General features: G+C 29.3%; 2 protein-coding genes across 2 annotated transcripts; one reads left to right on the top strand and one right to left on the bottom strand.

Annotated features, from left to right (window-relative positions):
• The first annotated feature begins 781 nt into the window (after window positions 1-781).
• Window positions 782-3210, top strand: LOC124911789 (sphinganine C4-monooxygenase 1-like). The gene is made up of 2 exons (XM_047452304.1): window positions 782-1322; window positions 2354-3210. The coding sequence occupies exons 1-2, from the start codon at window positions 1101-1103 to the stop codon at window positions 2921-2923; spliced, it is 792 nt and encodes a 263-aa protein (XP_047308260.1). The 5' UTR covers window positions 782-1100; the 3' UTR covers window positions 2924-3210.
• A 6807-nt stretch (window positions 3211-10017) lies between these two features.
• On the bottom strand, window positions 10018-13866 carry LOC124912414. Its single transcript, XM_047453030.1, has 4 exons — window positions 13607-13866; window positions 12595-13526; window positions 10648-11076; window positions 10018-10577 (listed from the first exon to the last, which is right to left on the bottom strand). Exons 1-4 carry the CDS (start codon window positions 13768-13770, stop codon window positions 10132-10134), a joined length of 1971 nt encoding a protein of 656 aa, XP_047308986.1. The 5' UTR covers window positions 13771-13866; the 3' UTR covers window positions 10018-10131.
• Between the last annotated feature and the right edge of the window lie 1410 nt (window positions 13867-15276).

Here is a 15276-nt window from a genome sequence, read left to right as displayed (position 1 = left end):
AATAAAACTTCAATAGTTTATAAATAATTTTAATTTTAAAAAATAAAAATAAACAGTTTTTCTTTTACCATTTTATAAAGAAAAATTGAATTTGTAATTATAAATTAAAAACATATATTTTTTATTCATAATTTAATTTATTTTGTTAATGTTATTTTTTTAAACCATATCTGTTTATTATTTTAATTAATAATAATAATAATATATACCAAACTTTATATTTTAAATAAACTATTATAATTTAAAATAAAATTTAAAATTTATTTAGATAGTTTTTTTTCTCTCAAATATTTATAAACATAATTAAATATATAATATAACTAATATATTTATTTAGCCTTTATAATTTATACAAATTTTTAATTTATTTTTTTATAATAATATGGTAAATTTTAATCTAATGAAAAAATAATCTTATAAGAGAATATGATATAAAGATATCTTATACAGTATTATCTCACAATAATTTTTAAAATAGAATAGCTAGACAAGATGATTTTGAAAAAAAAAAAATAAATATTATTAATTTTGTAATGATTCATATCAAGTGATAAGAGCCGATTTAAAGAATCAAAAGATTATGGGTTTGGGTTTGATTTCATCTGAAAATATTTTGAGTTGAAGCGAGAGATCATGACGACGAGGTGGCGTAAAAAATAAATATTGTCAGGACTGATATGATAAAGGTTAGATAGTTAAAGGAGTAAAATGAAAGAAAAATAAGCAAATATTTTATAATTGACTTGTAAATGAGAGAGAAGAGGTCTTATTATATTTTAATGAGTTTACTCAAATGAATGATGTCGACAATGGAGGATTGATTATACAACTTCATCTGGTTCGTCTTTTCCACAATTGCTTTTAATTATCATCACCATTGAATCAATCCCATCTGCTATTCCTCCCCCTTTCATTCCCTTTCTCTCTCTAACAAACCCTTTTCAATTTCAATTTCAAACCCTAGAAATTTTCGATTGCTGTCAACTCTATTGATCAGTCAGTCAAACCTTGTTTTCAATTCATAAGATTATTATTAGTTTGAAGAAAAACAAAACCCATCTCCCCAAATCATTGTAATAGATATCTAGTTTCGAATTACAATGGATTTTGGGGTATCAGATGAGTTAATGGGAGCTTTTCTTCCAATTGTGGTGTATTGGGTATATTCTGGATTATATGCTTTGATGGGTTCATTGGATGATTATCGATTGCATTCAAGAAAAGAGGAAGATGAGAAGAATTTGGTGTCCAAATCTACTGTTTTAAAAGGGGTTCTTCTTCAACAGGCTCTTCAGGCTATTGTAGCTATCATCTTGTTTAAGGTAACTGTTCTATATCATGTTTTAGTATTGCTTCAATTCTCAATAATTATGTTTTCTTTGCAAATTACCCTGTTTTATGACTTCTGTTAATGGATTATTTGAAATCATCTTAATCAAGTAAGCTTGTTTCTAGTTTTTTTTTCTTTACCCTGCTTTTCTTCATATCTTGGCAAGGCTGAAAGAGAAAAATAAAAATAGTCAATCATTTCTTTTATTAGGCTTTGTCATTATTTTCTGTTAGAAATAATGATTCTATTTGAAAATATTTATAATTTTCTTTTCTGATTAGTGGTGTAAGCTGATTTGTTTGATCGGTTTCATTAGATTGCCAAAATTATTGCTAAACAATGCAATTATTTAGTTTTAAAAACAACTATGTTGTTGAAAACTTAATTATTAAAAGAAATGTTTGATGGTTAAACTATAAGTTGTAACTAAATTATGTATATTTTTTAAATTTTAACCATCATCGGTCGGTTTTGTGATTCGGTTGTCACTAAACCGAGCAATCAAATTGTTGAGTTCGGTTTAGCTGTTTCATAAACCGTCGGTTATTCGGTTTTGCTTATACCACCCCGAATTAGGATCTGGATTTAAACAATAAACAAGTAAAATTTCAGGTTTTTTGGTTGTTTAGTTTTTTGTTTTTAAGAAGCTAGCACAATGCCAATTGAAATTAACTTGAAATTAAGGTGTTTTTAGTGGAATCGACCCGAATCATGATACTTCTTGAACTATACCCTACTTAGTAACTAAATATTGTATCTAAAGAAAAAGAAAAAGTGTTTGAAAATTATACTTATGGATCATTTTGTTATGTCAATTTTTAACTATTTTTTTTATATGGGAATCTTTAATTATAATCAAATCAGCAAATGAAAAACTAATGTCTCTAAGAAATTTGGGAGTTATTTATCAAATGTGTCTTACAACTATAAATTTGGCAATTTGGATTTAAATCATGATATTGAACAAAAAAAAAAACTCGCTATAAAAATGAGGCTTACATTTGTTTGTTGGTATGTATATAGGTGACAGGCAATGAAACAGCCGATAATGAGAAGACGACGGTTAACTCTTCTTCATTTTCCCCGCTTATAATCCTAAGACAATTCGTAGTAGCTATGGTTGTTCTAGATACATGGCAGTACTTCATGCATAGATACATGCATCATAACAAATTCTTATACCGACATATCCATTCCCAACACCATCGCCTAATAGTGCCCTACGCCTTTGGTGCTCTTTACAACCATCCTCTAGAAGGGCTCATTCTGGACACTATAGGCGGTGCCTTGTCTTTCCTCATATCTGGCATGTCTCCTAATACATCAATCTACTTCTTTTCTTTTGCTACTCTCAAGACTGTCGATGACCATTGTGGACTTTGGATCCCGGGAAATCTTTTCCACATCTTCTTCAGAAACAACAGTGCTTATCACGATATCCACCACCAGCTTTATGGTACCAAATATAATTTCTCGCAACCCTTTTTCGTAACTTGGGATAGAATTCTTGGCACGTATATGCCTTATTCGCTTGAAAGGATGGCTGGAGGTGGTCTTCAAGCAAGGCCAGCCAAAGATTACAAGGATAACTGATTTTCGAGATTTTGGATGAATATTGGATATATATCTACCACTGTAAAAGTGTGTTCCAATTTTTTTGAACTTTGTTGGCTAGGAAGATATGATGTTGTGATCTTTAGGAGGAAAGTTCATTTTATATTTAATCAGTGTATGTGATGATTAAATGAAGGAAGAACATTGATGTACTTTTTTTTATTTGTCTAGGTAGATTGTTAGTAATTAAGTGGTGTTTTTTTGAGTTATGATTCAATGTAAGTTTTATCTCTACTTAATAATGTAATGAGTGTTTTTTGAGTTATGATTTAATGTTCACAGTTCTATGTCTACTTAATAATGTAACGAGTATTTTATTCACTTTTAGGTATTTATGAAAATGACATTACCATAATTCATATGATTAACATTATCATAATATCAGAAGAATAGCTATCATTAATTTAAAATTAAGTATTTATGAAAATGACATTAAAATAATTCAAATGATTAACATTATTATTATATCAGAAGAATGACTATCATTAATTTACTAAATCTCACATTATTATGTATAATTTCTACATAAGAATGGTTGTTATCACAATAGCAAGGAATTAATAAGATACTAGAATTAAGGACAAGTGTATTAATCTTATTCTTTGTGATAAGAATTGTCAACAATGAAATTTGTGTTTAAGATGAGCTGAAAAACATAAAATGAAGCATGAATTCTTCATAATCCTACTAAGAAATTGATGACAACTAATTTTTTATTTATTAGAATAGTTGGGAAATATAAGATGAAGCATTAATTCATCATAAAGAAAATAATATCATAATGTATGATGAAACTATGTGAAAGAATTGGAGCCTGAGATTCTGGTTCAAACTCGTCGGATGCCACGTTCGGTCAAATTGGTTAAATGTGTTTATAGGTTATTTGTTTAATCTACGGGAATTAGTCGCACTCTGAAAAATTTGCGGAATTCAACGTTCTAAAAAAACTATGTAAAAAACAATGAAGTCTCGACTCCAAAAAAAAATTATGTAAAAAGCAATGAAGTCTCGACTCCAATTTTTTTTTTTTAGATTGTTGTATCGATTTGATATAATATTTTTAACTTATAATAATTATACTACTTTGGTATGGTTTCTTTTAATAATGTTACAGTTATCATAGTATTAAAATTAACAGAAAAAGAAATCTCACTTAAAATTAAATAAATTCTCTATATATCAATCACAATAGAAGATATAATGATAATGTAGAAAATGAGTCTAATACAAGTAATTTTTAATATTTTGCCAGGATTCATAAATTGATCACATTTTGAAACACTTAGAGTTGAATATCAATTTGAACAAAAATAACATCAATGAATACATAAATAGGGAAATGATATAGGGAACGAATTGGGGGAACGAAATCTTGAGCGAAGCCACCTGGCATGCCATGGAGGAAAGAGAAAAAATTACATTTTCTCTTTCTAGCAAACTCTCATCTCCCGCTTATTATTAAACAAAACCCTCATTCTTCTTATTCTTCCATTTTCTTCACCCTCGTCGGCACGTTGTTTATCATCTTCTCCTTCCATTCTTTAGATTCGTCTTCATCCTCTCCGTTTAGCTTCTTCTCATTCCGTTCTTTAGATTCGTCTTCATCCTCGTCGTGGCACTTCTTACTGTTCTTTTGTTCGTTTGAATAGATCACTACTTTTGGAGATCTGCGTTTTGTTTAGATTCGTCTTCGTCACTGTCCGACTGTCCGTTTAGTTTCTTCTTCTAATGGTATATCTTCTCTGCCATCATACTTTACTTTTTTCATTGTTTTATTGTTCTTCTGTTTGTTTCAATAGATTCACGTTTTCTGTTATTTTGTGATTGTTATGAGTAGGAATCAACAATCGGGGACATAAATAGGTATATCTTTTTGTTATTTATGTATCTAGACTGTTAATATTATGTTGTTTTCAAGAACCTGTATAAAATTGTTAATATTTTTGTTGGCTTGTGTTGTCCTCTGTTTTGTTCTATGTTGTTCCGTGTCTTAAACTATGATGTCCCGTGTCTTAAATTATGTTGTCCCGTGTAAATATTTAAGTTGCTTGAAATGTTAATATTCTGATGTCATTTGTGTTATTGTAATATGTTGTTCTGTGTTTTAAACTAATTTTTTTTTTTGCGTTTTCATGCGTTTTATCCAATATGTCTTTCTGCATTTTATCCAATACGTTGTCATGTATTACTATAATATGTTGTTCATGTGTTGTCATGTATTCTTTGTGTTGATTTCTTTTTTTGTCTTATGTAGCCCTATGGATGAACCATCATCACCTTGTAACGAAGACAAAATTCCCAAGGTTGGGATGTCGTTTATTTCTAAAAATAACCTACCAACAACTGGGGACATAAATAGGTATATCTTTTTGTTGTTTATGTAGTTAGACTGTTAATATTCTGTTGCCTTTAAAAACCTGTGTAAATTTTTTAATATTTTTGTTGTCTTGTGTTGTCCTCTGTTTTATTTTATGTTGTCCCGTGTCTTAAACTATGATGTCTCGTGTCCTAAACTAAGTTGTCCTGTATTTTTATACACTGGTGTCATGTGTTGTAAATATTTAAGTTACTCGAAATGTTAATATTCTATTGTCAGTTGTATTATTGTAATATGTTGTTCCGTGTTTTAAACTATATTTTCATGTGTTTTATCCAATATGTTGTCCGGTATTATTGTAATAAGTTGTTCATGTGTTGTCATGTATTATTTGTGTTGATTTCTCTTTTTTGTATTCTTGTGTAGCCCTATGGATGAAGCACCATCACAATGTACCGAAGACAAAATTCCAAAGGTTGGGATGTCGTTAGTGTCGAAAATTATGTCGTCATTTGTCTTATACTATGTTGTCCCGTGTCTTATACCATGTTATACTTTATTTTGTAATATGTTGTCATGTGTTTATTATTATGTTGTCCTGAGTATATAAATATTGTATTTCTACAACAAGTAATTGTTAAGTACGATTTGTTGTTTCACATTAAAGCGTTAAGTACAAATTGTTGCTTCACAACAAGTAAATGTTTTAATTCTACTAACATGAAACCATTACATTAATGTTTCGGATAATTTGGTTTTATACAACTTTATGGTCTTGTATGTTAAGTTCATCCGATAATTCTTAGACTCAGGTTGTATTGTTTTTGATGGAGTTGTGGTCTTGGATTTAGAAGCAGCCTTCGCAAGCACTAGTAGGGGGTTAGAGCGAGCAACATTCTTCTTGATAATCTTCCTGTTATATACCACCCCACTAAATTTTCTGCAAAATAAAAAAGAAGACACTATTATTGTAATCGACAGGACAACATAACTAAAAACACAGGACAACATAACTAAAAACACATGACAACATAGTCTAACACACAATACAACAAAATATTAACAGTTTAAGCTTAATATTTATCAACAATGGACAACATAGTATATGAAAACAGTACAACAACGATAAGTTCATATTACCTTTCATCTCTATCTGAAGATTTCCTTTTACCTAAAGTCTTACTGTTCTTCTCTGTCATTGTTGACATACTTACTGTAACAATAACCAAATGCTAATTAGTAACAAAACATTTTATAGATAGGAGAAGAAGAAGTTGAATAACGTTTCAAGAAGAAGAAGTTGATTAACGTTTGAAAAAGAAGCTGATGAGCGGATACCGTTTGAAGAGCATCAGATATTTAGGATTAGTGTTTGAGTAGATTTCGTTTGAAGATCAGCAGATACTTAGGATTAGGGTTTGAGTGGATTTTGTTTGAATAGCAGTAGATACTTAGAGTTAGGGTTTGAGCGGAGATAGATTGAAGAGAGAGAGGGTTTTAGCGGAGATGAAATGCAGTTTGAGCTTTGAGCGGAGATGAGAGGTCGTTGCCGTTTGAGCTTTGAGAGGAGATAGATTGAAGAGAGATAAAGTTTAAGAGGAAATGAGAGGGTTTAAAATGATGGGGAATTATCCTACGTGGAAAAAAAACAAAACAAAAAATTATTTTTTATCCTACGTGTCCTGCCACTAGGATTCGCTGAGGGATTCGTTCCCCAGTTTCGTTTCCCGTATCACGCCTCATTACAATAATACAACTGACAATAGAATATTAACATTTCGAGTAACTTAAATATTTACAACACATGACACCAGTGTATAAAAATACAGGACAACTTAGTTTAGGACACGAGACATCATAGTTTAAGACACGGGACAACATAAAACAAAACAGAGGACAACACAAGACAACAAAAATATTAAAAAATTTACACAGGTTTTTAAAGGCAACAGAATATTAACAGTCTAACTACATAAACAACAAAAAGATATACCTATTTATGTCCCCAGTTGTTGGTAGGTTATTTTTAGAAATAAACGACATCCCAACCTTGGGAATTTTGTCTTCGTTACAAGGTGATGATGGTTCATCCATAGGGCTACATAAGACAAAAAAAGAAATCAACACAAAGAATACATGACAACACATGAACAACATATTATAGTAATACATGACAACGTATTGGATAAAATGCAGAAAGACATATTGGATAAAACGCATGAAAACGCAAAAAAAAAAATTAGTTTAAAACACAGAACAACATATTACAATAACACAAATGACATCAGAATATTAACATTTCAAGCAACTTAAATATTTACACGGGACAACATAATTTAAGACACGGGACATCATAGTTTAAGACACGGAACAACATAGAACAAAACAGAGGACAACACAAGCCAACAAAAATATTAACAATTTTATACAGGTTCTTGAAAACAACATAATATTAACAGTCTAGATACATAAATAACAAAAAGATATACCTATTTATGTCCCCGATTGTTGATTCCTACTCATAACAATCACAAAATAACAGAAAACGTGAATCTATTGAAACAAACAGAAGAACAATAAAACAATGAAAAAAGTAAAGTATGATGGCAGAGAAGATATACCATTAGAAGAAGAAACTAAACGGACAGTCGGACAGTGACGAAGACGAATCTAAACAAAACGCAGATCTCCAAAAGTAGTGATCTATTCAAACGAACAAAAGAACAGTAAGAAGTGCCACGACGAGGATGAAGACGAATCTAAAGAACGGAATGAGAAGAAGCTAAACGGAGAGGATGAAGACGAATCTAAAGAATGGAAGGAGAAGATGATAAACAACGTGCCGACGAGGGTGAAGAAAATGGAAGAATAAGAAGAATGAGGGTTTTGTTTAATAATAAGCGGGAGATGAGAGTTTGCTAGAAAGAGAAAATGTAATTTTTTCTCTTTCCTCCATGGCATGCCAGGTGGCTTCGCTCAAGATTTCGTTCCCCCAATTCGTTCCCTATATCATTTCCCTATTGTAATATGTTGTTCCGTGTTTTAAACTATATTTTCATGTGTTTTATCCAATATGTTGTCCGGTATTATTGTAATAAGTTGTTCATGTGTTGTCATGTATTATTTGTGTTGATTTCTCTTTTTTGTATTCTTGTGTAGCCCTATGGATGAAGCACCATCACAATGTACCGAAGACAAAATTCCAAAGGTTGGGATGTCGTTAGTGTCGAAAATTATGTCGTCATTTGTCTTATACTATGTTGTCCCGTGTCTTATACCATGTTATACTTTATTTTGTAATATGTTGTCATGTGTTTATTATTATGTTGTCCTGAGTATATAAATATTGTATTTCTACAACAAGTAATTGTTAAGTACGATTTGTTGTTTCACATTAAAGCGTTAAGTACAAATTGTTGCTTCACAACAAGTAAATGTTTTAATTCTACTAACATGAAACCATTACATTAATGTTTCGGATAATTTGGTTTTATACAACTTTATGGTCTTGTATGTTAAGTTCATCCGATAATTCTTAGACTCAGGTTGTATTGTTTTTGATGGAGTTGTGGTCTTGGATTTAGAAGCAGCCTTCGCAAGCACTAGTAGGGGGTTAGAGCGAGCAACATTCTTCTTGATAATCTTCCTGTTATATACCACCCCACTAAATTTTCTGCAAAATAAAAAAGAAGACACTATTATTGTAATCGACAGGACAACATAACTAAAAACACAGGACAACATAACTAAAAACACATGACAACATAGTCTAACACACAATACAACAAAATATTAACAGTTTAAGCTTAATATTTATCAACAATGGACAACATAGTATATGAAAACAGTACAACAACGATAAGTTCATATTACCTTTCATCTCTATCTGAAGATTTCCTTTTACCTAAAGTCTTACTGTTCTTCTCTGTCATTGTTGACATACTTACTGTAACAATAACCAAATGCTAATTAGTAACAAAACATTTTATAGATAGGAGAAGAAGAAGTTGAATAACGTTTCAAGAAGAAGAAGTTGATTAACGTTTGAAAAAGAAGCTGATGAGCGGATACCGTTTGAAGAGCATCAGATATTTAGGATTAGTGTTTGAGTAGATTTCGTTTGAAGATCAGCAGATACTTAGGATTAGGGTTTGAGTGGATTTTGTTTGAATAGCAGTAGATACTTAGAGTTAGGGTTTGAGCGGAGATAGATTGAAGAGAGAGAGGGTTTTAGCGGAGATGAAATGCAGTTTGAGCTTTGAGCGGAGATGAGAGGTCGTTGCCGTTTGAGCTTTGAGAGGAGATAGATTGAAGAGAGATAAAGTTTAAGAGGAAATGAGAGGGTTTAAAATGATGGGGAATTATCCTACGTGGAAAAAAAACAAAACAAAAAATTATTTTTTATCCTACGTGTCCTGCCACTAGGATTCGCTGAGGGATTCGTTCCCCAGTTTCGTTTCCCGTATCACGCCTCTACATAAATATATGTATAATTAAGTCATCTTCAATAATATTATCTAATTTATATCTTTTTATATATTTTTTATTATTTATTTTTGAATTAAGGAAAATTAGTCCGACAATGTAGCTATGTTCCTACTTCAACGTTTTCCGATGAAATCGAACCCTAATCTATATCAATATTCAAATGACATACTTAACCAAGTGTTTTCAAATAAATTATTATAGATGTCTAATTTGACTATATTAAACTAAAAGTGGTGTGAAAATCAAAGATTCAAAGGAAATCACATAATAAGTAACCCAACCAACCATTTCCTTCAAAGACTTCATTAAAGAAAAAGAGGAAATGTAAAGCTACTGCAGTGAGTTAATATATACAACTGCAACCCATAATACAGGTTATGTTCTAAGCAGGAAATAACCAAAATGTGGGTTCTAAATGAATCTTTCCATTGATAAAATTAACCTTATTCAGCTTCTTTTGACACCAAGCCAATTGATCAATAGTTAATCCATTAGACATGGCTAGAACCCTTCCCACCATCTTCAACTCGACCTGCGCTGAAAGCTGAATACAATCAACTAATCTTCCTTCTAAACATTTCTGCTTTTGAAACTTCTTCACTATACATTTCCTGCTCCTCACTATATCCCTCAATCTCCTGTTCTTCTTCTGAAGTGTATTGTTCAACTCAACTCGGCTTTGATCATGATTCAAGTTCATATCCTTATCTGTTCTAATGAATTCCCAGAAAACACGCATTGTTTCCTCCATGATATCGATTAACTTTCCAATACATACCCTACTACATTCTCCTCCACTATGTTTCATCTTCTCATTCAAACAATCCTCTATAACAATAAACAAATAAATAAGTAAACCTTCAATTTAAGTGATTCGAATTCAACACATTTTCAATACCTTTGATTAAAGGAACATGTAGAATGGCACGAATGGAAGAACTTTGTCTAGCATAGTATTGAATTCTCGGGCCTTGAAAAGGTTCATTCTCCAAAAACCTTTGGAGGAGAACTTGAAACTGTTGAAACTCGCAGGCTGATTGATTGTAAGTTTTGTGGTTGTCGATGTCGATGTTCAAAAGATTGTTGTTGGCTTTTTGATACTGCCATTTAAGGATTTCCCATGAAAGACATGTCTGGCTAACGTAAACTGTTTCAAGGTCACGGTTAAGTTTGGCCATTGATTTTATGGTTGGATCAGAATAGATTCTTTGTAGCTTGAATGGCCAACGGCTAGGACTGATTAGGGATTTAATTGTGAAAGCTGTTGATGATGATGATTTCAAATATGGTAAAATATGGCGGGAGGGATCCTTCATTCTAAGAAAACCTAATTAATATGACAAATGGTAAGAATGTAAATATATAAGAAGAATAAAAGGCTATTTTTTTTAATTAAACATAATTATACAACATTTCATTAATCTCTTAATCAAATCACTTAATTTAAAACCCAAAATATTAAAATACATTTTAAGTTGGTTTGATATTGTATATTTATTTTAATAATATTTTTCATCATTTACATCACTTATTTTATCCATCAAAATACTATAATATCATTTATTTAATATCTTCTCTCATCTTCTAATTTCTATCTATTTAAAAATTAAAATAATATAAGTTTAAAAATCTATTTTTTCAAAAATCAAATCAATAATTTGTATTGGGTTTGTTGAGATCTTTATAGAAATTTACTCCTTTATTTTATAAATTCTCTCTATTATAAAATACTATTATTTTAACTATTAAATCACTCTTTATCAACTAAAATACTTCTACTTTTATAAAAGACATTATAGTAATTTAAAATCTCAACTAACCTATTTTTTCAATAATAAAATTTTGTCCAAAAAATTTTATCAATTTTCACACAAGTCTTTTAAATTAATCAAATTTTATTTAAATAAATCTCAACCAAACAATTAGTTGGATTATTTTGTAAATCCTTATATAATTAAATATAACTTGATTCATTTACCCTTAAATAACATGTTTCAAACCATTCATTAAAAAAATATTTTATTATTATATATTAAAGGAAGTTTTTTTAAATAAACCCCAACCCATAGAAAAAATGCACTCCCCAAAGAATGTCATAAAAATTAAAAACATGTTGGTGTAAAGAAGGTGGTGGATACCCACATATCAATAATTTTGAATATGTCCAAATGTTTACATCAAACTTTTTTTATTTATAATTTATTACCATATTATGTAAAGTTGTTTTTCACTATTTACTTTCTTTAATTTAATAAAACTTTGATATCTTATATGAAAACTCTTTCTATAAGTTAACCTAGTAGGTTATTTTTTCTCATTATTTAATATTAACTTATTTTATTTTTCTAATTTTGTCAATTTTAAAAGCAAATAAATAATTAAAAAGACAATGTTTTACTTTATAAGTTAATTTAATAAGAAAAAAATGAACCTTTTCAAAAACAAATAATAATAAAAAAAGGGATTATCTATAATAATAAAATAAAAATAAAAACATAAAAGCAAGTATTTAAGTTTCCAAAGTAGACAAAATATACATCAAGACAAAAATATAAAATGTGTCCCCCACACTAATTGGTTTGAGGAAAGTGAGCTTTCCTAAAAATGTCTTTTAATAATAATTCATGTACTCCTGAAATAACACAACATTTTGAGACTATTAAAAATTTTGTAGTTTTTTTAATAGTATTTTTTACAAATAATTGATGGGCAGGACAATGACAATAGTTTAGAAAAAAAAAATTGGTTTTGAAAAAAGAAAAGGTAATTAAATTATAATTTTAATTAGATAAAAAAACAAAATTTAATTTGCTAAGAAAAGAGATTATAGAGTGTGATGACTTACTGATAGCTTGGACAGTTTGGTAATTGAAAATATCAAGTTTCTTCATCTTCTCCAAGTAGCTTCTATAAACCTTATGAATCTCTTCCATATGATCTTTGTACTGTAATTTCTTCTTTTCAAATTTCAATGGCTTAAAATCATCATCAACTTTCAGAGGAATCTCCATATCTTCCATGATTGTGGGAAGCCCCCCACCTCTACCATTCTTACCCTCCATTTTCATCTGCTCAATCAATTCTTTGTGCTCCATTAAAATGTCTTCTTCTTCTTCTTCAAAAACTTCATTCTCAACTTCAAATTCCCATTTCTGAAATGGGTTTTGGTTTTCATCTTGTCCACATGATTGTTCTTCTTCAAAAACATCTTCTTTGATTTCCATTTCCCATTTCTCAAATGGGTTCTGATCTTGTCCACATGATTTTTCTTCTTCTTCTTCTTCCCATTTCTGAAATGGGTTATGATCCTGTCCACATGATGTTTCTTCTTCTTCATCATCATCATCCAATAATCCCTCCATACTAATTTCTTGGTCAGTTTGGCCAAGTTCTTCCTTTTTCTCTGTTTTTTCTTTGTTAATATCTTCCATCCCCACCAAATCCGAGATTTTCTCGAGAAAATCCAAATCACTGTCTTCATCAAACGTAGGAATTAAATCTTGTTCATTTGTTTCATTTCCATGGGAAGCTGGAAATTGTGCCTCATTACAAGAAATTGTAAGAACATCAAAATCCATGTTTTCAGGCTTTTCCAAGATGTCAAAAATTTCATTTCTAGTCTCCATGAAAACAACCTCTTCATCATCTTCTTCTTGTTGTTCTTGTTTTTGTTCATGCAACTGAAACTCAAAGAAATAGCGAAAACTCTCTGTCTTACTAAACCCACCAGGATCCAAATCAACAGAATAACCCAAATCATTTTGATCTACCAAGAATCTGGAAATTACAGAACCAAAGAAGAAATTAAAAGTTTTGAAATAGAAAAAAAAGAAAGAAATGCAAAAACTACAACTTACCTGATGATGAGTTTAACGAGAAATCCAAGAAGAAGAAGAAATAAATTGGCAAAAGTAATAATGATTTTGTAAATGGGTTCTAGTAAGAACCCTTGATCAATGTGGGTCTTGAACATCGACCAAGATAAGAACTTTGAACTGCCCATACTACAATCGATCGACATTTTTAAGAAAGAAGAAGAGATTTTAAGTGAATCAAGATTCAAGATGATGAAAATGCCTATTCCCTAGAGAGAGAGAATGGGGCCAGCTTCTTTTTGATAATGGATTATTCAGATTATTTTTGGGCTTTCATAGTTTGATTTGAGTTGTTTAAATAATTAAATGATTATTTTTAAATGATATTTATTTTATGTAAGTTATTAAATTACTTATTATTTTAGTTTTTTTATTATTAAATAAAAAATATTTAAAAGATATTGTTAAAAATTTGATTTTTTAAAATTATTTTTTCAAATTTTTGTAGAAAGTGAGGACTAATTTAATTGGGTGGTTGAACCAGACATAAAATATAATATAATACATAATGAATAAATATACTTTTTTAAAGTATTTTAAAATTTTAAATAATGTAAATAAAAATTAAATAAAAATAATTAATAATTTTGTACTAAATATTTTTCACATTTTTGATCATGTTATACACTTTAATTTAAATGGTTCTAAATTGGTATAAAAAATGTGAGCTTTGAAAATAAAACAGGTTTATGAGAGCTAATTTTGGCCACTTAAATAAAAATATATATATATATAATGTCTCAATTTATTTAATATATAAATAAATTACTACATTTTAAATTTAACACTATTAATTCAATGTAACATAAAGTTTATTAATATAATTATTTATTTAATTATTAATGTATTTTTATCTAAATATTCTTAACTATTTTTCTTTAAAAAATTTTAAACTTTCTTTTTTCAACTTATAACTTTCTTTTAAAGATTTTTTTTTTAGAAATTTCAATTTGTTTGACTAATACATTCTTATAATTTTATTTCATATTAAATTAAGTTTTTCATATAAATAATTTTGTAATAAAATTCAACAACTATAATAACATTTTATAGGAGTGCTAATTTATTTATGTTTTTATCTGCACCCTAACATGATATTTTTTTCTTTTTAAGATTACGGTTTTGCTTATCTTTTAGGGATCAAATTGCGATTCGACTTCACCTTCTTTCTCACGGTCGAATTTCACTTGTTCAGTTTTTTCCTTTTCAAAAGATTGCGCTCTTATTTTATTTTTAGTGATCGAATTGTAGTTGCCATTACTTTGTTTTTTTAACTAGTAATTTAAATATGCTTCTAATTAATTATTGATAAGAGATTGTTTGTGCGTCCCGAAACGTATTTTTTAATGGAAAGAACAAAAGACCCTTCGTTTTCTTTCCTCAATGTGTCGACTTAAACCTAAACTAGCTTCAAGCAACTAACTATCTCCTTTTCCAATTGAAAATCTTTCAAAGAAGCTGGATGTTAGTTTTTTTTTTTTTGCACACAACTACTGCAATTCACCATTAAATAATAAAATTAGTCATCTTCATTATTTATTCTATTTTCCTTGTTTTATATCCTACACGCACCACATTGAAACAACAAACATAAATAGGTTTGCATGAGATTCCTCTATGCCCAATCCACATGTCAAACACAAATCATATGG

Source organism: Impatiens glandulifera, chromosome 8 (genome assembly GCF_907164915.1).
Source record: "Impatiens glandulifera chromosome 8, dImpGla2.1, whole genome shotgun sequence".
In the NCBI taxonomy this organism is placed as follows: domain Eukaryota; kingdom Viridiplantae; phylum Streptophyta; class Magnoliopsida; order Ericales; family Balsaminaceae; genus Impatiens; species Impatiens glandulifera.
Note: the sequence above shows the minus strand (reverse complement) of the source record. Positions and strands in the feature narration are given on the sequence as shown.